Source organism: Tyto alba, unplaced genomic scaffold (assembly GCF_018691265.1).
Source record: "Tyto alba isolate M040663 unplaced genomic scaffold, T.alba_DEE_v4.0 Super-Scaffold_33, whole genome shotgun sequence".
Taxonomy (NCBI): domain Eukaryota; kingdom Metazoa; phylum Chordata; class Aves; order Strigiformes; family Tytonidae; genus Tyto; species Tyto alba.
The window spans coordinates 16,782,662-16,804,608 of NW_024881308.1; the positions used below are offsets into that span (position 1 = coordinate 16,782,662).

Sequence of the window (21,947 nt, forward strand, 5' to 3'; positions counted from 1 at the left end):
CCATCCTCTGACTCGGAGAGGAGGACCCGCGCCCCCCTTTTCTCCATCCTCTCGGAGAGCGGGCGGCGCAGCCCCGAGGCTCGGGCAGGGCTCAATGCCGAGCACTCGGCCCCCCCTTTGAAACCCGTCGCCTTCCCCACCTGCTCCCCCAGCTGCACAGCACCACGAACCCGCCCGGGGTTGAGCGCTGCAGACAAAAGATTGTTTATCAGGACCCGCCGCAGCCTCTCCCAGCGCTGGCTCGCTTTAATTAGCCTCATCAAAGCCGGCTGCGCCTCTCCCTCCTGAAAGGTTGCAGAACATGATTAATTCAGGCACAGAAAACAGCCACCTCCAGCAGAGAGGGGCCCCCTCTGATAAGGCCAAAGCCGTTTCCCCTCCCCAAGCGTTGCTCAACCCCACGCAGCGAGGTCGGGGGCTCCTTTCTCCTGGGGCAAAGCTGTGGATGGGCTCAGGCTGCCCCAGGAGCCGGAGGGGACAGAGGGGACAAGCAGGAAGCAATGACCGAGCCCTGGGGTCTTGCTCTGCATCCCACCCACGCCGCAAGCACAGCCAGTCTGCTCCGGTCACGGGCATCACCCACGGCCCAGCCGTGGGTCTGCAGGTGGGATCGTCCACCAAAAACCCCAGGGGTGAGCAGCAGGGGTGGCACGTCCCCACCGGGTCTGGGCTCACACCAGCTCTTGCAAACACGAAGAGCCACACACGAGCCCTGGGGACACGTGGGGGGACACTCCAGCTGCCCCCCGGTGCTGAATTTCTACAGCCAGCCCTCCCCGCTCCCCCCCCCAGCGCGCAGCCCAGGGTTGCACACGCCGTAACTCAGCTTTATTAGCTGCGTTTGTAGGCAAAGGGGTTTTAAAAGGAAAAAGCCTTTGGGGAAAAGAGATAGACAGGGGGATCACTTCCCCCTTTTTATTTATGCCAGCACGGCCGCATGCAGCGTACCGACGGCATTCAATACCCCGGAGAGCCAATTACTGGAAGGAGCACAGCCAGAGCCAAGGCTGGGCTGTTCTCCACTTAATTTCCTTAATACAGTCACATCGTCTGGGAAAAGCACCGCTGCTCTGGGGAAGGTACAAAGCAGGTTCCCAGCGTGAATCCTCCGTCTCGGGGAGGGCAGGCGCAGCCCGGGCAGAGCTTTGGGGCTTCCCTTCTCACGGCGGGGAGAAGGGGGCCACCCCCGGCAAGCACCAACACAACGCTGTTGGCAGGTTTTTATTTCAGTCTCATGAACATCCTCCCAAGAAATCAAACCACGAGAAGGAAAAAAAAACAGTCTGAACCCCTTGACAGGACAGACGAGCTGCAGCCCCAAAATTAACAGACCTGGGGGGAGCTGTGGGGAAGGTGGGGGGTGTTTCCCGAAAGCTCGGGAGACTGAGCCACGCAGATCTCACCGGTCCTCCCCCAAGGTGTTCGGCATTGTTCAGCCAGAGCTGCACCAGCCTTGTGCAATGCGATGGTAAGGAAACGTGTTCCTGAAAACCCCTTCTGCAAAGCAAATCCCACAGCTGAGCCAGCCCCCCGTGAGGATCCCCAGAAGGGCTCAGATCCGCCGCGCCTGGAGAGCCAACGCTGGACCCGGCCGGTCGTGGGGCTACCGAGGACCCTCCCCTCCTAGCCCAGCGCCCTGGCTTTGCTCTCTAAAGCCAGCAGGCACGGCCGGGCAGAAGCTGATCTCAGCCCTCGATCAGCCCTTCACTTGGATAAAGAACAAGACAGAAACCATCTCTGCGTGGGGAGCCCGCTCCGGCTGCTGCCTTCAGCGAGGCTACGGCAGCTCCCCAGCACAGGAGCAGCAAGAAGCTCCCTCCTCAGCGCCGACCGCTTGTGTAAACCCCGGCAGCAAAAGCGGGGCCACCCGGGAGAAGCAGAGGAGGAAACCCCCCCAGCACCCAGCCCGTTCTCAAAGCACCGTGCTGCACCCCGAGCTGCCGCCTCGCGCGGGGCAGGACCACTTCAGCTGGGTGCAAACGGCCGGGCACCCTCAGAGGAGCACAAACTTACTGTCTCCTGTTGTGCACACAGGGAAACCTGACACACAGGAATGTGGCCTTGAACGGGGAGAAGAAAAACGCTGCTGAAAAGATCAAAGTCCACCAAACGGGGAGCGAAGAGGGGAAAGTGCTCCTGCTTCCCAGGAGACTGCTCTGGCCACAGCCGTGAGAAGCCACGCGGTGACTCCTCACATGAACATGTCGTCATAGCCTGGAGGGGGAAGGTGGTCGGGATCTGGCCTGGAATGAAATTCAGGAGTGAGAGCTCAGTCCTGCAGCAACAGGGATGACCCAGGAGATCCGGGGGCAGCTCGGAGAGCGGGCTGGGGATACCAGGCACGGCCAAATACCTACCCGGATCTGCCAGCCCCCAACGGGCCGAAGGGGTCGAATCTGGCACCTGGTGGAACCGCTCCCGGGGGAAGCCGGCCTGGGATGCCCGACGACGGGTCAATGCCGGGCTGCGGGAAGCCAGACCGGAGAGGATCCACGATCATTCCCCCACTCCGACCTCTGGGGAGAGGAAAAGCAGAGAAGGAGATGAGGTTGGCACTGGTGAGAGAGGAGCAAAGCGCGTCCTTGTGCCAAACCTCTGCTGCAGGAATGCCGAGCACGGGAATGCGGGATTAAGCCAACACATTGGAAGGAAAGCACCCGCAACCCACTGCAGCACGGGCCAGGGCAAGCCAGCGAGGCGAGCCCACAGCAGAAAGACAGCCAGCCCTTCCCGTGTGTGTTTAAGAGCACCGAGGCACATCGGATCCTTGTCCCACGGAGGCTGCTGTCTGCAACAGGAGGGAACCCAAAAGCATCACACCCCGCTCCCGCCCCGGGGTTACCGCAGCCCCGCCGGCGCTACGTCACAACACAAGGTCAGGGGCAGGATGTGAATCACAGCTCACCGCCATGCCGAGGCGGGAGCGTTACGGCTGCAGAGCGTGTGCCCGAGCCAGGACCCCAGCAAACACCCAGGGCCGCGGCACCGCGGGGCCAGCACACCCCAAAGCCTAAGGGGAGGAGGAACACACCGGGAAGCCCTCGCCCACCCGCCTTCCTCACCACCAAAACAGGCGGAGCAGCGCAGAGGCAGCTTCCCTTTTCCCCCGGTTCCTGCAAGGAGCCGTTTACGGCATCAGCAACGGTTGGCAAGTCCTGGTGGGGCTGCCCGAGCATCCCCCGTGGGAAGCGTTGGGGCTCGCTGGCCCTCGCTGCCGCCTCGTACTGCCGCCCCTGCCCTCTGCTCTCCCGGGCGAGCGGCAGGTCCTGCCCTGCTCAGTGTCGCCAGCGCTCGCGGAGCCGGCCGGGGCTCCCTGCAGCCTTTGCCAGAGAGCTGCCTGGAAGCCATTTACTGACCACGGCGGCTCCTCGGAGCTGCCCCACGCTGTGAGTGCCATTCCTCACGACTGGCTTTGTGCAAACGCGGCTGGAGCCTCTGGACACCGCTGCCATCATACAAGTCATTAACAACCGCGCTAATGAGTTCCATTACGCCAGGCCAGCTGCCCAAAGCGCCGCGGGACAGTCAGGCCCCACGAGCATATGCCTGGGAGTCTGGATCTCCAGCCCCAGCGCTGGCAGGTGGCAGCGCACAAATCTGCTTCCATTTACAATCTTTTTTGTCATTTACAGAGAAACTTCTGATGAAGGGCTAGAGACAGCGAGAGAAACAGGGTCCCCCCACACAACTGAACCCCCTCTCCTCGTGTTACTGGGTTTCCTTCCAGCCGCCCAGGCTCCAGGCCCAGGATGTTTTTAGCTGGCCCAACCCACAGAGAATGGAGTCTTGCAAGAAGGGAAAAAATGCCATCCCTACAGGAGAGTGGTTCCAGCGAGGACTCCCTTGGGCTGCAGGATGCTCTGCAAGGAACCCAAGAGCTGCGTTTTGTCCGACGATGTGCTTTTAACTGGGATGGAAGATGACAGGTTATCCTTGCCCGACCAAACCAAAGACACAGAGATGTATCTGTGAAGATCAGTAGCCTCAGACAGCTCTGCTTCTGCCCAGGCTTCCTCTCGAGTGCCTCAGACAGCAGGGAGGCTCACAACCAGGACTCGAGAATTTCTGGACTGGGTTTTAAGCCTCCCCTTCTCCAGGCTGCTGGGCTGTAGACACAGCAGCTGGTAACATTTTAAATTAGAGGCTTACATTCACTTAACGACGTATTCAGCTTTGATTTACTGAAGGAATTACTGCATGTTAAATGAATACAAGCTGATTATTAAACAGACACAGATTGCAACCTATCATCTATGCAAGAGACGGGATCTTATTACGATATTAGAACCATATTGAGGTTTAGCAACTGTCAATTGGTCCCTTGCAATTTGCACTGTCCCATTGCTGTCGCACTTAGAGACACTTCGCTGGACCCCATCTGTTCCAGAGAAGGTCCCCAGCCACCCCCACGCCAAGGACAGAGCAGGGGGGGCGCTCCCCGGGCACGCAAAGCGCGACCACTCCCAGCCATACTCACCCGAAAGGGTCCAGGTCTTCCCCACCAACAGCGAAGGGGCTCAAGGGGGAAGGCCTGAAAGGCAAAACACGGCGAGACGTTCAGCGAAGGGGAGACCGGCTGCGCGGAGCGAGCACGCGGGCAGGGCAGGGCAGGGCAGGGCAGGGCAGCCCGCGCGGCTGCCGGCGCTGCGCTCGTGGGTGCTCTCCCACGCCAAGCACTGCAGCACCCAAAGGGCCCTGGGACCTGCGGGACCCTGCGTGAGTGGGCTGGGCACTGGGATTTTCCACGCCAGAGGTGCCAGGCTGGGCCAGGCTCTCCCGCGTGTCCCAGCCGGAGACGTAATGACAGTCCCGCTTCCAGGAGCGTGAGGACAGTGGGGCGGTGAGCCTGCAGCCAGCTCTCACATCTCCTTGCCAATCCTACGTGCCAATAACATGGTTTCAGAGCCGTGCCCAGCTCCAGCCCGTCTGCCCAGGCCTCCCCGAGGAGCATCTCTCACCCTGAGCACCAGCAGACGGCAGCGGGGTTAAAGAAACAAGAGGTGACACCAAAAGGCAGAACCCACGGCCAGTCCCCCAGAGAGGGCAGAGCCACCACAGTGTCTCCAACTTCCAGCCAAAGGGGATTGCAGCCCATGGGGGGAGAGAGGGGGGAGCCCACTGGCCACACACGGGGCACGAAGGGGCCAGGGAGGGACAGTGAGTCAGGTGCCCTGTGTCCCTCCTCCCCTCCCTTTTGGTTTCAAAGGGCGAGCAGGGTCAGGAGAGCAAGAAGAGGTCTCTGTTCCCCACACCTCCTGGGTCTTTCCCCAAGCCCCAGCTGGGTGCACCGTCCTGGGAGGGCAGCTCCACGTGCCACGGGGAGCAGGAGGCTGAGAGGCAGCCCTGGCTCCGTGCCAAGCGAAGGCAGAGCTCCGCACACACCACACGCCCTCTCCCCTCTGCCAGGAGCACAGACCCCACGGCACAACCGGACACCCAGCGCTCCGGTAGCCCTCCCGGAGCCTGCGTGGCCCCACGGTGGCACCGTCCTTCCCACTGCTGTCCCAGCCCTGAAGCCCTGACAACCCCTCAGCCAGCACGGAGCAGGGCCTCCCTCCTTCCACCCCACACCTTCCCCCAGCCCTGCACGCTGCCCTCTCCCTCCTGGGCGTGTAGATCTCCAGCTACATCCCCAGGCAATGCCAGAGGAAGGTCAAACCAACTCACAGCTCCGAAACAGCCTCAGCAGGCAACCTAAATCAGACCCAAGCATCCAGCCAACGAGGCTGAAACTGCCTGAGGAGGGTTTGTATCCTTTTCACTCCACGTGTGCACCAGAGGTTTAGTTTGGAGAGCTCTGCCAGGACCATGTCCCGTCTAACAGAGGAGCGTCAGCAGCCACCCGCTCTTTGCTCACCAGGACGGTGCTCTCGTGCTTGCTGGCTGCCGGGGAGGAAGCCTGAGGGGGTCGTAATCCTCCCGCAGGTCAGGATCCTTCTTCTCAGGCTCAGGCTCCTTTTTTGCCTTTTCTGCAGGGGCCCCAAGGGGAGCGAGGATGCCCGAAGCAATCCTTGTCCTCAGCTCCTCAGTGTTCTTGTACACCCTGCAAGGAGGAGAGGCAAGACGGTGGGCTGGGGAGGCCACAGCACCTGGGCAGGAGGTGCTGGACAGGCCACGAGAGGGGTGGAGAGGGGATGAACCAGCCCAAAGCATCCCTGGCACAAAATCGTGTCCCCAGCCGGCAGCACAGAGGTGACAGGAGAGGGTAACAGCACACAGTGGCACCAAAGCCCTCACCTCATTCAAGACAGCAGAGGTGCCACCCAGCCCAGGGGACTCCCTTGTGTTGTGCTCACAACCTGACTGGTTTGCACTGGAAGAAACCACAGCGCGTGGCACTGGTCTTTAGCAAGGCTCCAGGGTATGTGGGGCACGGTTGAAGCTACAGCACCCCTGGGCAGTGTCCGTCCAGCACAGACAGGCAGGCAGTGCTCTGGAAATAAGTGTGCTGGGCTGGCCTGGCCCATTCCCAGGTGGAGTGGCTCTCTCCTGGGCTCTGACCCACGGTCCCGCCATCCCCTAAATCTCTCTCGCCTACCAGCAGTGCAGAGGGAGGCAGGGGAGGGAGCTCTGGCTGCATTTCAGAGCTGGCTGGTCTGCCCCCAGGGTTTGTACTGGGGAGGAAAGTCCTCCAGGCTCCTCCTAACCTGGTCTCTGCCCCCCTCCCCACGCCAGTGGGACTTTTTCTCCCACAGAAAATACCAGGGAACTGAGATTACTTGTGGAAATCGTCCAGGTGCTCTGGGTTGATGTAGTCAGCCACTGTCAAGGTCACATCTGCCACCTTCTGAGAACTGCGATCCTGGCAAAAGACAGATAAGGCATGGAGTCAGCAGCCCAGCAGAGCTGGGAATGGGGCAAGGAGCAGGTACAACCACAGCCAGGGGTTTGGGACACGGGGAATGGGCTCACTGGTTTCCTGACATGTCCCTGTGCTGTGCCCGAATCCCCGGGAGCAAACTCTGGTGTACAACAAAGCCCTCCCTACTCCCTCCTCCAATCTGGGCTGCAAAGGGTGAGAGACTGAGCAAAAACATCCCGGGCAGGTGCTTGTTGGGGACAGGAGGAGATCTACAAAAAAGTCCCGAGCTAGGAAAGTGAGAGAAATGGGGCAACTCCCAGGCCAGAGTGCGCAAGGTAAACCACATCATCTTCTGCTGCACAGGCAGCCCCTAACACCCCTTGGGTCTGCCCCGTCTCGAGGGACAAACACCACTGCAAGGTAGAACAAGTAACAGCAAAAAGATAAGAAATGGGCCCTCTTGTTCTTTGCAGCTGCTGCTCTCAAAGGACCCCAAACCCGCAGGGACCAGCGCGGGTGCTCACCATGACGTTGAGGATCATACTGTCTTCCACCATGATGGCCTTCAGCAGCAGCTCACGGACATCGTCCGTGGACTTGTACCGCAGCGTATACACCTCCTTGTTGGCTTCCCAGCCGGCGGGCAGCAGCTCCGACTTTCTCTCATCAGGACCTGGCTGCAACAGAACGAGCATGCTGCTGAGACCCCAGCACGCTGCAGGGCTGGGGGGACCTGTCTTGGCTGCACAGAGAGATCCAGGAGAGCATTTAGGTCTCCGGGAAGGGATCTATCTCTCAGTGCCTTCCAGGTTTTGACTGTAAGATTAGTGCTTTATTTCTTATGGGCTGGCCCTGCCTGCTTGCCAGCCTTCCTGCGCTGGAACAGGAGGGACACAACCACCCCACACAACCAGGAGGCAACAAAGACCCAGACTGGGGGAGGGCTGTGTGGGGGTGTGATGCTCTTCCCTGCCTGGCACCTCGTGGCTCCCCAGCACGACAAAGAGCTGTTTGGGGTGTGTGTGTGTGGGGGGGAAGGCTGTTGTCCTGTTTGTCCCAGCCCCGCGGCAGTGCTGCCAAGGGGCACTGCCCCACACTGCTCCCTCCCCTGGTACTGAGAGGGCTTCTCTGCTACAACAGTGCCCTGCATCCCCCACCACTGGCCCCCCTTAGCACCCTCCCAACACGCCCCAGCACTACATCAGGCTCCCAACCCACTAAAACCCAGTCTGAGCACTGGATCCAGCACCCACCCTCCCCAACATTGGGACACCCCCCCCCCCCCCCCCCCCCGAGGACACCACATTTCCTCCCCAACACTGTACACCACCCCTTTAGGTATAGGGTTCCTCCTCACCACCAAGCTCCCCCCAGCACCACGCTGGTCCCCATTACACCGACCTCCACCAGCACCGGGACCCCCACCCCCGGATTGCCGCAATGACTCCCCCCCAGCACCGGGACCCCCGCAGCCCCACGCTGAGGCCCCGCACAGACCTGGGTGCCCCCGAACCCCCCAGCGCCGCACCCCCCCCTCCCCCCAACACCGGCAGCAGGCGCCGGGGCTTGGCCGAGCGGCGCCGGCGAGCGCCGCTAGGAAAGGCCGAGGCTCGGCCGCGGCCTCCGCGGAGGAAAAACCCGGCGGGGCCCGGCTCCGCTCGTACCTGGTCGCCAGCACCCAGGCAGCGGTAGCCACGTCGGACCAGCTCCCAGTGGACACCGCAGATCAACGCGTCCTGCGGGCGGGAAACGGCCGCTCTCGCCCAGGCGTACAGCGGCTCCAGCCCCGCCATGGCCGCGCCGGGCCCGCCCGGGAAAGGCCCCGAGCGCCGGGAGCTGCGGAGCTTCGTCCCGGGGCCTGCGGGGCGGAGCCGGGCCGCCCCTCACTAGAGGGCCCCCGTCCCCTGCGCCAGGCCCGGGCGCTCCGACCGCCGCGGGTTGGGTTTGTTGTTTTGTTTTGTTTGTTTGTTTTGTTTTGTTTTGTTTTGTTTTTGGTTGGTTTGGTTTGGTTTGGTTTGGTTTGGTTTGGTTTGGTTCGGTTTGGTTCGGTTCGGTTTGTTTTTTTTTTTTTTTTATTTTCCCCCCGCCATGTGGGGAAATTTCATATTTATCCCCACAGCGGGCGCGCCTCTGCTCGCCGACACCACGCTCTGGGACGGGGGCTGCCCGACCTTCCTCCCTTGCCCCCGGCTCTTCCTCCGCGCCCCTCAGAAAAGCGTCGGGAGCCTGCCGTGCCTCCCCGCCGGCACCCGAGCAACAGCCGTCGGCGGGTTTATTTCATTCCTTCCGCAGCTCCTTCCTCCGCGCCACAGCATTTCTAACATATAAATGCTGTTCAGCTTGCCACTGAAAGGTATTGAGGGGATTGTTTGGGTTTTTTTTTTTTCCCCTGCGCCGGTGTCCTCGGTGTGGCTGGCAGGAGGCCGGCGCTGGGGATGAAGCAGCCCCCGCGCCTGCGACCACCGTCATCTGCTGCTTTCCCAACCCGAGCTCCAGCTCCTTGGGGACGCTCATCTTGACTTCATTATGTGTCAATTAATTACCTCGCTCTGTTCGCTCTTTCCATTTCCCCCCAACCACCACCCCTCGAGAAGTCACTGAGGCTGAACAATCAACCGCAGACGGCCAGGCCTGCCAGCCTCTGCGCTTGCCCGTTTGCACGAACCGTCTTGCCAGTCCTGGCTCTGACAAAAAAAAGCCGCGGCTTGAAAGTTTGAGTGAGCTGCGCCGGCCGTGCCGCGCTCGGCAGCGAAGCCGCCGCTGATTTTTCCACGGTAGGACAGGATTGCAGCACGGGGAGCTCCTCGAGGGAGACATCGGATGGGGATGAGATGGGAACGGCAGGAAATGCCTCAGCCGGAGCTTTTCCAGCGCTGAGCTTGTGATTCACGGCAGCACGCAGCGTTTCCGCCCCACGGCTCGCTCCCGGCGGGCAGCAGCCGCGGTTGCAGGCTTTGACGGCATCCACATTTCACTTTCCCGGCACAGCTCGTCGCTGGGTGGGCGAGGCGGGTACCAGTAGCTTTGTTCGGATGCCCCTCTCCCGAGGCAGAATTTGAAATCGTGGGTCTTCCTCCAGAAACTTGATCCTAAATCCTGTGGCCCAGCGCCGCTAACGGGCTCCCCCGCCTGCCCGTGGACCCGCTGCAGGTGCTGGAGCTTGTTTGGGATCGGCGGCCACGGGAGCCGGCGGTGCCTCAGTGGGGCGAGAAGCAGCAGGAATCGCACACAAGCTGTGCCGAGCGCTTACCAAGCTTTTGTTTTCCCATCCAACTTGCTGCCACCCCCGTTCCCCCACCATCTGCAGTCCACCCTCTCGCCCATCACCACGCGCTCCCGTCCAACCATCAGCTTGTCCTCCCGTGCCCTCATCACCATGTCCATCCTTCATTTATTTTCCCTTCCCCATGTCGTGCTGGCTGCTCCGGACCACACACGAGGGGCGATTTTTTGTGCTGAGTCCCGTCCCCCCCTTGGCCTGAGCAGCCCCTCCATGGGCACAGCACGGGGTAAAGCGGGATGCCTCCACGCGTCCCCTTGCCACGGGACCCTCCTGGGAGCCGGGTCCCCACCATACCTGAGCCCACGGCCCCGGGGCTGGCTGCTGCTACATCAAAGCTGCCTTTCCAGCACCCACGGTGCCTCGCCGCGCCGGCCCATGCCGCCTGGCTCCCCGTTGGCTCCTTCCTCTGCTCCAGTGTCTCGCTCGCTCTGTGGCTCGTTGATGATGAAAACCACTGGCCACATGAAAGCAGCTCCCCTAACGCGAGTTAGGGGCCTGCAAGCTACGTGGGAGGTAACGGACAGCACAGCCCCGACTGGGGATGCAGCGGCCAAGTCATTAACGAGGTGACGAGGATTGCAGAGCCGGCTCATTAGCGCCGCGGGGCAAGTGCGTCACATCGGCTGCTGGGCACGTCGGTGCCGTCGTCGTCGTCGGAGCAGCCGCGTCCTCTTTGGGGGCAAAGCCGGGAGCGGGAGCGATGCTGCGCGAGCCCGGCGAAGCCCCCGGAGCTGCCAGCATCCCGGACGCTTTGCACGTGTTCGTGAGGACGCGTGCCCAGCTCTCGCACCGACAACCCTCCTGCCCGTGGAAATCTAGGGGAAGCCGCACGTGGCCGTTTTCCTCCCTGTTTTACCCAGGAACGGGATCTGTGGGGCCGCACGTCGCGTGGCGAGCTGCTCCGTGCAGAAGCAGGGCTGGGGGCGGGTGCTGTCCCAGGGGAGGGCTGCGGCGCTCGGAGCAGGTAGAGACACGTCAGCCGGGCTCACCTCCGTCACACAAACCACAGCCTCCCCTGACCTTCATACTTTCCCGCTGCCTCACTGCTCCCGTTGGATGCACCCGCTGCGGTGTCGTAACGAGCAGAAGAGGAAACAGATTTCCCAATCGCCTGCCCCGCTGGCAACCGGTGAGCCCTCCGTGCTGGGAACGGCAGCCGGCACAGCCAGGGCAACTGGCTCACCCCCGTGCCGTGCCACGCCGGGTATGACCCGGGGCTCGGCAGGAGAAAGCAGAGAGGAGCTGTGGACGATCCCTGACTGATGTTTGGGTGTTGCAGTCTGTTCCAGAGCGTCGTCCCTCCCTCGGGGTCAGCTCGCTGTTGCTCCTTTCCCGTGGATGGGGAAGCCCATGTGTGTCACCTCGCCTGGGGCGAGCAGGGCCGGGTGCCGGAGGATGGCACCGCCGTGTTTCCGACGGGGCTACCCGCGCTGCTTTGTGCAGGCAGAGCTTTCCCAGCACGCAGCTGGAGGGAAGGAAAGCATCCCCCCGCTGCAGAGCAGGGAGAGCTAACCGTGTTGGGGCAGCCCTCCCCCCGCACTCCGCTCAAGGTGACCGAAATTGCTGTGCCAAGGGACATCGGGTGGGACAGGGCATCGGTGGCTCATGGCGCAGGCTTCGCCCCTCGCTTTCGCAGGTCGCCCATCATTGCCTCGAGAGGGGAGGTAGTCACTCCGCGATGATTTGGCCTCCTCTTCATTTCCCCCATATTCAGTTCCAGGGAAAGATGACACCAAGACAGGAGAAAGGGGGTTTTTCTCCGGGGAAGAAATTCAAACCACATGCAGGCGGGCTCGCCGCAGTAGCAGGAGGAGGGACTGGGGCTGCGAGAGAGCAGGCTCTCAGCAGCGAGGCCAAACGTAAAGTCAATTAGCGCTTTCAGGACTCCGAGCATGCTTGAGTGCTGTGCTTCGAGCAGGCATAATCCCTGTTGAAGGGAGGCTGCCAATAGGGTTTGAAAATAATTAGGAAGCCCAGAACCCCAGTGCTTCCCAGAAAAGCCTGTTAGCTCTGTGGTGGAAACCTTGCTTGCAGGGAGCACGTTGCACACACACAGTTGTGACTCATCAATTGGATGGAGCTAAATTCAATTTTTCGGAGGTCAACACGCTCGAGTCCTAATGAGCTTTACCCTCGGTGGGGCTCCTGCGCTCCCTTTGCCTGCCTTAATTCAGGGGATGCCCAACATGCCTGAGAGTAACGGAGGGTGGTTTCGTGGGATGTGTGTCATCCCGAGACACCCACATCTTCCTAAGGGGCAGCGGTAGTGGGGAAACTGAGGCACAGAGGGCTCGAACCACCCGGAGGGCAGCAGCAACCCCAGTCCCCCTGACCCACTGCCCCCGGCCACAGCCTGCACGCCCCCCCCCCCCCGCCCCATCCCTGCAGCCCGGGTGGACGCTGCCGTCCCCCCCTCCCCTTCCTTGCTCTCGGGGGACCTCGGATGTGAATCCGAACGATCCGGGGCGGCCATGGAGGAACAAAACAAGACAATCAATCACCCTTGCTTCACTCCCGCCCCAGTCTGCAGGCTGAGCCGGGTTGCATTGTGACTCCACATCAAAGTGGGGCCCAGCTGGGTGCCGGGCTGCCCCAGCGCCCAGACGGGCAGCGCCCTGCCCACGAGCTGCCTGGCTGCTGCCGGCGCGGGCTCTGCCTCCGCTCGATGCCCCCCGGGGCCAGGCAGCAAAAACCGGGACGCGCAGAACTGCTCCTTGCTGGGTCTACGGCGGGAGATGCCCCGGGCCACCTCGGTTGCGGAGAGCATCAAAGGCGGGGGGCAAGCGGGTGCTGCGCCAGGGACGGGACCCCACGGCAGCATCCCCGGGGGGGCTGGGAGCACCTTCCCTCCGTGGGGGTGAGGAGGAGGAGGAGGAGGAGGCACGCAGGCAGTGGAAGAGTCCGTCCCATCCTCAGCTTGTCCTGGAGCACTTCAGAGGCTGCACGAAGCCCGCGGAGCCGCAGGGACGGCGCAGCCTGCTCCTGCGGTGCAGCTCCCGCTATCCTCACAGGACCCTTCCCTTTGCTGTTCCTTCCATGACACATGGCAGTCGCTTCCCCCGGGCTGCGGCCCCGGCGCTGCTGCAGACAGTACATTCATTTTTGGATGGCTTTTGCAGCTCCCCGGCGTTTCTCCCCATCCCAGGCACGCACGGATGGTATGAGGCAATGTTCTCGGGGAGTATCAGCTTCCCGGCGCAGCGCTGTTGGGTAAGCGCTCGCCTTTCTTCTGAGGAGCTGGTGGCGAATATTCCCCCCCGAAACCGGCCCGACGTGCTGCCCGGTGGTGCTGGGGACGGCAAGAGGGGAGCAGGGGGTCTGGTCATGCTGGGCTGGGCTGGGGGATGATGAGCCAGCAAGGTTAGATGTTTGGGATGGGGGGTCTGGGCAAGGGTCCGGGCACTCACCCTCCCCGAAGGCACGAGGACCCGGCCTGCTGGGGGGTCACCTCCTGCCATCGCAGCCTGCGGTACACAGGTGCCCACGGTGGGTTAACAACTGACATTTTTTCCAGTTTGCTAATTAAGACACAGAAAGAACAAAAAAAAAAAAAAAAAAAAAAAAGTCACAAAAATGGGAGGCTGGGTGTTTAAAGGGAAAATTTTCCAGGTGCCGGGTTTATTAAAAGAAGGGGAAAAAAACAAGGGGGAGAGGCAGGGCCACAAGCTGGACAAAGAACATATGGGGAAGGAGATGCCTTGGACGGGTTGGACGGTGCCAGGTGTGCCTGGGGGAGCGGTGAGGTTGGGGGTTGCCGCCCCCCCCCCCCCCCCCCATGTCCCCGAGACCCCGGGGTGCCGGGTGGCCCCGGGGAAGCCGTGCCCTGCGCATCGCTGTGGGGCAGGAGGTCCCCAGCTCACCCCGCCTGCCCGCAGCATCCTCCAGTGGGGCTGAGCCGAGCCGCATCCCTCGAAGGTTTCCCCGTTAACTGGTAGGAAACTGCCCCAAGCTGGGCGGGATCCAGGCTGATAAAGCAGGAGACGCTCTCGGCATCGCCGCCCGAGCTGGAGCTGCTGGGACGCGAGGAAGACGCGCTCAGCCGGGGGCCGTGGTTTGACGTGATGCTTGGGGCAGCAAAATTCCCCCCCCGGCTCCTGGCCAGGCTGGGGGTGGCAGAGCTGTGACCCCCGGTCCCCACACCACCCACCTCCGCCGGGTGCCTGCACACAGGCGCGGCATTTGCACTTACATATGTAAAGCATTAGGATTTGTTTAGAAGCCCTTTATTGTCATATTTTGTTCTTTATTTCCTACAAATTAAATTTGCTGAGGGATATGTGTGGATTGTGAAATTATTTTGAGAATAGTTCCTCTGGGTTTTTTAATTTCCTTTGTATTAAATTTTTACAGTCTTTAAAAGGCTACGAACATTTTTAAATAATAATAATAATAATTAAAAAAAAAAAAAAAAAAGTAGGACAAAATCCCAGGGAGAAAAGGCGAAGAGCCTGAGAAGGGGACAAGCCGCGGGCTGGTGCTGGGACCAGCTGCTGCCACCTCTGTTAGCACAGGCTCCGGGGATGCTCTGGCACAGATGTCCCCTCCTGCTCCCGCTCCAGCCCGGTCCTGCCGCTCACCGGGGAACCGGGACGGGGAGGGACACGGCTGGTAGCCCCGAAGCCAGTGCCAGAGTGGGACCTGCTGTCTGCTGAGGACTGGGCGGCTACCGCTGTTCCCACCAGACGCACGGTTCAGCCTTTCCCTTTTTTTCGCTCCCGACGCCGAATTGGGACAGGGATCCCTCGCGCGAGGCCGCGGGGATCCACCGCCCCCCTGCCTGTGTTCCCAACGCAGAGCAAATGTTTGGTGCAGACATGAAAACCCCCGGCCAGGCTCTCTGAAGCCGCCCTCCCCTGCGAGCCATTTCCAACGCGATAATCTTCCCAATTATTCCCCTGAGCTGCGACTGCTGCAGAAAACCAAGCTGCCCCCCGCGAAGGGCTCCGCATCTTGGAAGCGTTAGGGACCCCTTTCGCTGCCGGGGCGCACGGCGTCGCGGCGATGGCCGGCCAAGGAGCCGCCCTCCCACCCCTCCGTCCCCTGCGCTGGGTGTTTCCAGCTCATTAAAATCGCAGACACATTTTTCATCTCTTTATTTCTACTACTGTCATCGTCATTGTTTCAGGCTGGTGCAAATTGGGAACCGGCCGTGCACTGACGCTGCCGCTCCGCTCCGGAGACCCGGCAGCCGCCATTGCCCCCCAGGACGCGCAGGAGGGCCCCGCTCCGGGGATGGGGACGGGGACTGGGGTGGCACCGGGCTCCTTCTGCCGCTCCCCAGGGCAGGGGTTTGCACCCAGTTCCATGATACCGCCCAGCACGGGGCCCCCAGCACATCATCCCTCTCCGATGTGGCTTCCCCTCCGCAGCCTGCCCCGTGCAGGAGGAGGGTGCAGGGCTCGGTGTCATCGCAGGACCCCCCACCCCCCTCCAGTGCTCCCGAGGGGCTCTGGGGGCTTGGTGACACTGGGAACGGCGGCTGGAGACCACGGGAAATACAAAACCAGGGTAACAGCATCCCCAGGCTGTAGGGACCGGGGACAAGGACTCCCCTCCGTCACACACCGGTCCCCGGCAGTGCCAGGGCTCCCGGCCCCGGGCGAGGGGTCTCGGCCTCGGCACAGCCACTCGGCTCCCCACGCCGGGGTCGGCAGGAGCGGTCGGTTGGTTTGTGGCTCGCCGGCACAGCGTGGCAGAGGGGAGGGAGCGGCTGGGCTCCTCCCAGCTTGAGCTGGGCGGCTGGGGTGGAAAATAACTATGCGGCAGGGTTTCTCCAGTAATAGTGAGGAAGTGGAAGAATTCGGTGGGTGCGTAACGTTGATCAAGAGCGAGAAGATGCCAGGGCTGAGCATGGAAAAGTTGTCCAGTGCGGTAGGATGCTACCAGAGAACCAGTAGCAGTGTCTGACTGGGAAGAATAACAGAGGGTGTTTGAATTAGCTGAGAACAGCGCAGCCTTCCAGGGCTGCAGGGAGGCAGGGATGTTGGGATGCAGGGAGGCAGGGATGTTGGGATGCAGGGAGGCAGGGGTGTTGGGATGCAGGGATGTAAGTCCTGACCTGATGGTCCCTCTGCCCACCACATCCCTCTGCCCATGTAGATCCTTTCCCCAGGGTGCTGAGGACTCCTCAGCTCAGCCCAGCTCAGCTCTGCTCCTTTGGCCCTGCTGAAGAACTTGGCAAAATGCAGGGAGAGGATTGCCTGGCAGAGCAGAGCCCAGCTCTTGATCTGTTCTAGGAAAAGAGAGGCCACACCAAGAACTTTCTGAAATTCATTCCCAAGGCCTTGGCTAAAAGGCGCTGCCTCTTTGCCGAGGCATTTAGACCCTGGCAGCGCCAGGGCTCGAGCGCTGGCCCTGCCATCCTGCCCCTTCCCAGCAGCCTGGTTTGGGGAGCTGGAGCCTCTGCCATGGCTCGGTCTCGCGGGGTGCAGGTGTCCAGGCACGGATCCACCCCTGCCAGGCACCTCCCGGCCCCTCTTTGTCACCAGAGACACAGGCTGGTGGCATCTCCGGGCCAAGGGACCCCCAGCATCGATCTCCCCTCTGTGCGCTGGCAAATTCCTTTCACATGAACAGGAAATATGAGTTGTCCTCTTCTGTTTGTGTTTGGTTTGGGTTTGGTTTTTTTTTTTTTTTCAGGAAAAAAAAAATGTAAAATAAAAAAAATCAAATCCAATCCGATTTGTTTGTGGTCTCAGTGGTCTCCAGTTGTTTGGTTGAGGCTGGAACTCAGCGTGATGCTGTTGGGATGGCCACGGACTCTGCACCCCCCCAAACCTGGGCGCACCCAGCCCTGCCCTGGGCTGCAGGAGCCTGGGCTTGTCCCTACGTGGGGACAGATGGACGTCCCCATGTCTCCACTGAAACTGGGAACGGATTCGGCTCCTGGAGCTGTTGCTGGTCCCGCTGCAGCCGGGCTGGCTGGGAGAGGCTCGGGGAGAGGCGGGAGGTGCGGTGGGCATCTGCTGGGAGCTCAGGGTTTGCTGTGTGGTCTTCCGGGGGGGGGTTCCAATTAGCAAACCAACATTGTTAAAGAGCTGAAAGCATCAGTAACCTCTAATTATCCCCTTTGCCCATGGGAGGAGGCATTTTGCACCCGAGGGAGGCCGTGCCACACATCACTCTTTCATCGCAATATTGCGGCATTTTCCCCCGACGCCGATGATTGGAACCAGCCGAGCTCTCGCGCCACGGCCCCGCTCCTGGCCCTCGGCGGGTGAGTGCCACCGTGCCGGGACCCCGGAGCCCCCCACCCCTGGGGAGCACCGCCGCTGCCCTGGTGGGACACCCATTCTTGGGGAGCTCTGAGAAATCCGAACCGGAGCTGAGTCCTGGGCATGGCCCAGCATAGACGCATCCCTCCTCCTGCAAAGGGGTGACACGGGTTTAGTCCCCATCCCCGAGGGGCTGTGCCTGCTCTGAGCAGCATCTGGACCCCTTGGGACCAGCTTCACCCTTTGCATCCCGCAGCATCCCCGCTCCAGGGCTGGGGGCACGGCAGGAGGGACCTTCTGCCTGCAGGAAGGTGCTGGAGCTTCACCGCCGCGACGGGTGACCGGGTCCGCTTTGTTGGGAGCCTCCAGACAGGGAAAAGTGGGGACGGATGGACCTGTTGAGATGAGGACACCAGGTCGCAGCGTCCCTCCCTGCTGCGGTCCCCTCTGAGCCGGGACAGAGCTGTCCCCCCGCGTGAGGAGCCGTAAACACCCGAAACGCCGTGGGGAGGAGAGACGGCACGCTGAGAGCGCCCAGAGTGCGTGCGGGGCCGGGAGGAGGCCGGGGAGATTTGGAAACGTACTTTTGTTTTTGCTTTCACAGCGCGGCATACATTTTTCCTTCATTTAATCTTTTTTTGCTCAAATTCCCAAGTGAAGAATTCTTTCCATGAGCCAGAGCCTGCCGCAGCGGCTCTGCGCCCGGCCGTGGGCACCGGAGACCGGCCGGGGACCGTGCCCCCCGCACCTTCCTCCAGCCGCAGCAGCACTGATCCTCGGGGGGCCGGCGCAAGGGTCAGGGCAGCCTCGGCCCCCCCTGGCACCCTCCTGGGCAGCTCTTCGGCTCCACTCACCCACCCCGACCCTCTTTTCCTCCCTCTCCTGCTGTTTGACGCTTTTTGGGATGATGGCAAAGCTGAACCTCCTCTGTGTGCTTCGAGAGGGGAGCTGCCCGCAACCCAGCAGCGTTTTAAACAGCTCAGGCTTTGTCTTTATTCCAGCTCCTGAAAATTGAATTTGTTAATGGCATAAACAGGATATAAAAGGCTGAAAAAAAAAGAAAAGAAAAAGGAGAGGGGAACATTTTTCTGCATGGCTTTGCCTTCAGTGGAGGAAGCGACCTGTGGGGACCACATGCCCTGGCACTCCTGTGCGTTAGTAAAACTCCTAATGGCAAACAGACCCTGGGGACCAGCTCAGTCCAGTGTCCCAGGACAACTCCTGACCCTTGGGGTTTTGTTAACACAGAGGTCTCCCCTTCACAATTTCTGCTCTTTCCTTCTTTTTTTTTTTTCATGGTATTCTCCAAAATTCACGGTGGTTTATGGTGCTCTTTGACGTCAGCCACGAATGGGGCTGCCAGGTGGTAATAATTTTCCTGAATGTCGGCTAAATATAATTATCACTCTATTTTCACTTCAGAAATATTAAAGTTTGCATCCCTCCTGTTATTAATTCTGAGAACAGCCTTTATAAGACACCGTGACACATGGCTGCCAGCCCTGGGGTGCTGGCAGCCACTGCGGGGCTGGTGACCACGGGTCCGGGCTGGTCCCGGTGGTGCCGTGGCCCTGGCGGACACGGGGACCGGGGCCAGGAGCTGGGATGTCACCGGGGTGAGGACGGAGCCTGGGACTGGGAGGGCGAGGAGGGACCCGTGTCCCCGTGGGACACCCAAAGCTCTGGTTCCCGTGGACGGAGCAGGAGGAGCCGGGGAGCGGGGATGTGCGGGGTTGACCCGCGGGTTTCTGTGCCCGGAGACGTTCGCCCGGGTGTTTCCCATCCCTGTGCCAGTGCAGCGGGGCTGATCAAAGGGCTGACTGACTTGCAGACAGCCCTTAGGACATGCTGTTTCCTTCTGGCTTGCTGACCAAAACATGAGCACATCGGCGCGGTTTTGGCCAGGGCGGGCAGGAGCAGAGGGAGCCGTCGGCTTCGGTCACGGCACAAATCTCCTCCTGCTGCCAGCGGGTCCGGGAGGGTCGGGTTTGCTGTTAAAGGTCCAAATTCAGCTGCAGCCAACGGGATTGGTGACCAGAGCTGAAGCAGGGAAGTGGGATTTTAAGCAAAAACTAAGCTCCGGCACAGAGAGACGCCGTCACAGGCGTCGGCGGCCGGGTGATGCTAACGCCGGCACCGGGCTCGCAGCCCTGCCGTGAGCTGGGGTGCCGGTAAAGCCTCGCGCCCGGCATTCGCCTTCCCTGTGGGCGCCCAGGCGGGCACCCCGCTTGCCCTCGGCTGCCCAGGGGCACTGCCAGCCTCTGCACCGCGTCCCCTCGCCGGTGACACGTGCACCGGGAGCTGCAGCTGTGGTGGGGTACGCGGGGGGGCTGGCCCGGCGAGGGCAAGCGATGGCCACGGGCGCCGGAGCCATGAGCGCAGCGGCTGCCCCCGCAGCCCTCCCCGGGGCTCCGCAGCTGCCAGGGGGAATTTCCCCATCCAGGACCAGGAGCCTGCCCAAAACCTTTGTCTTCTGCGGAATTCCAGCTGGTGAGAGTCATCCACTGGAGTCAGAGGATTTACCCTCCTGGGGAATTATGTGCAAGAGGGAACCATGTAGTCACATTAAAATTATTTTAAAAAGGGCGGGACTTCTGAGTGCTGTCTCACGTGGAGCCAGGAACATCCATCTGACTGACGCTTCCATCTGTCTTTCTCAATAGTTTCCTTAAATAGCACAAATATTAAAAGAAATTGAATTGGAATTTGGCATAAATGATTCTTAGGAGAATAGAAGAGGGCCAGCTACTAAAATACCTCTGGCTTGCTCCCTTCCAGTAACAAACACATGATTTTCACTGCTAGGAAAGCCAGGGGCAGCTGACAGCCGTGCCCGGCGGAGAGGAGGAGGTTCCGTGGTCGCCGACGCTTTGGCTTTGCCGGGAGAGCGGCTCCGGCTGCGCCCGGGGCGAGGGGCACGGTGGGCACAGCAGCAGCACCCGCCTGCTCTGGGCAATCCCAGCTCCCTGGCGGCATAATAATCCGCTGAAATGCTGCAATTTCATGTCTCCAGGCTGTCCGAAAGCCCCGTCCCACTGTCCCAAGCCCCAGGCTCCTGACCCTGCACCGTGCGGCTCATCTCGCTGCCTTTTCCTGGAGAAACCATCCCAGAGCCCCCACCACGCACAGCCAGGGGGATCATTGCAACGGCAAGAAGATTTCTGAGCAATTCTTATACTGTGTTTCAGTTCCCTGAAGACCTTCCCCTCCTTTTGCTTTTAGTTTCACCTCCCGTCAGCTCTCCCCAGGACACCTGCAGTGCTGTGGAGCGGGGCGATGGTTTACGGCCAGGTTCAACGTGCGGGACGCTTCTCGCCCTCGCGTTTGCTCTTATTTTGGCCACTCAGCTCAGCTGCTCCTCGGCGGGCGAGGAGAGATGGCAGAGCCTCAGCGGCACACGCGGGATGGAGGTTGATGTCGACCGAGAGCGCGGCGCTCGGTGCGAGCCCTCGCCCATGGGGACGCTGGGGCTGGGGGGTGATTTCTGCAGAGACCCTGCCCCAACACCCACCCACCCGCTGCTGGGGAGGAGATGAATAAAACCTTCAACAACCCCCAACCTTCACGTCCAGCTCCTTCTTTCACCTCCGCCGGTGAACACCGAGGTCTAAGCGCGATGGTTTCACGCAGCGAGCGAGCGCATCCTCCCTCCTCCCAGGTTTCACCCCATTCCACCATCCTCATCTCCCGGCTACCTGCGAGTGCTGCTCAGACACCACCTCTCCCGGAGAAATCCCGGCTCAGCCGTAACCGCCGGCCCCATTACGGCAGACGAGCCCCAGCGCCGGGGCCATGCCCTTCCCGCAGCCCGTCGGTGAGCCCACCGGTGCTTGCCGGCACCGAGCCCGCCCGGCGCGAGCCACCGTGGTGTTTTTCCCGCTCTGACAGCTGTACGGAAATTGGAAGGCGACGCTGACATGTGTCAACAATAACCAGCGAACAAGCGCCGACGGCGGCGGCTGTCCCCACCACCTAGAGGAGGCTGGCCACTCTTGGCTGAAATCACGACAAATTGCGGCTGGGAAGCAGGAGTATTGTTTCAATTATTTCCATTATATAAAGTCAAGCCATTTAATATATTCTGCCTCAAAGGGGCTCAACTAAAGAGATAAAATAAACACTGGAAATCTGCTGCGCTGGCACGGACCAGGAATTCGGTTTCGACACCAAACTTTCCCTCCCACCTCACTGCTCGCCTTCCCTTTCCTCCTCCCGGCTCCCTCTCCTCCTCCTCCTCCCGCTGCCCCTCGGCCTTCGCCGCTGCTCAACACCGATTCCATCTTCGGGTTTTGCTTCTGTTTTGGCAGCCGGAGCACTTGGAGGTTGCGCAGCCGCACCGGCGGCCGGGGCCGGAGCCGGAGCCGGAGCAGCCGCCCTGGCAGGAGGGGAGCGGGAGCTCCGGTGCTCCTTCTCAGATGAAAGATTTGATTTAAGGCAAACCTGAAACCTTAAGGCAAACCTGAAACCTCTTGGGGTGCTGCATCCCCCTGAGAGCAGCGGGACCAGTGGGCAGCACAATCCCGGGACCGGCTGGAGCATGGCAGGAGGAAGAGGAGGAGGAGGAAGAGAGCAAGCACGCAACGAACGTGCCGCAGGCTGCTCGGCGCGCTTGGCTGACGCCAGGGCTGGAATCGGCCGCCCTCACGCC

General features: G+C 61.2%; 1 protein-coding gene across 1 annotated transcript; it reads right to left on the reverse strand.

Annotated features, from left to right (window-relative positions):
• Positions 1-1,208: 1,208 nt before the first annotated feature.
• PSMF1 (proteasome inhibitor subunit 1) lies at positions 1,209-8,689 on the reverse strand. The gene is made up of 7 exons (XM_032983489.2): positions 8,467-8,689; positions 7,327-7,479; positions 6,720-6,802; positions 5,858-6,043; positions 4,478-4,531; positions 2,358-2,516; positions 1,209-2,243 (listed from the first exon to the last, which is right to left on the reverse strand). The coding sequence occupies exons 1-7, from the start codon at positions 8,593-8,595 to the stop codon at positions 2,192-2,194; spliced, it is 816 nt and encodes a 271-aa protein (XP_032839380.2). The 5' UTR covers positions 8,596-8,689; the 3' UTR covers positions 1,209-2,191.
• Between the last annotated feature and the right edge of the window lie 13,258 nt (positions 8,690-21,947).

Coding starts and splice junctions, on each gene's coding strand:
- PSMF1 (XM_032983489.2), bottom strand. CDS start 8,595: ATGGCGGGGCTGGAGCCGCTGTACGCCTGGGCGAGAGCGGCCGTTTCC. Junction 6,044..6,719: donor CACCTGGACGATTTCCACAA/GTAATCTCAGTT, acceptor TCCTCCTTGCAG/GGTGTACAAGAACACTGAGG. Junction 2,517..4,477: donor GAAGACCTGGACCCTTTCGG/GTGAGTATGGCT, acceptor TCCTCTCCCCAG/AGGTCGGAGTGGGGGAATGA.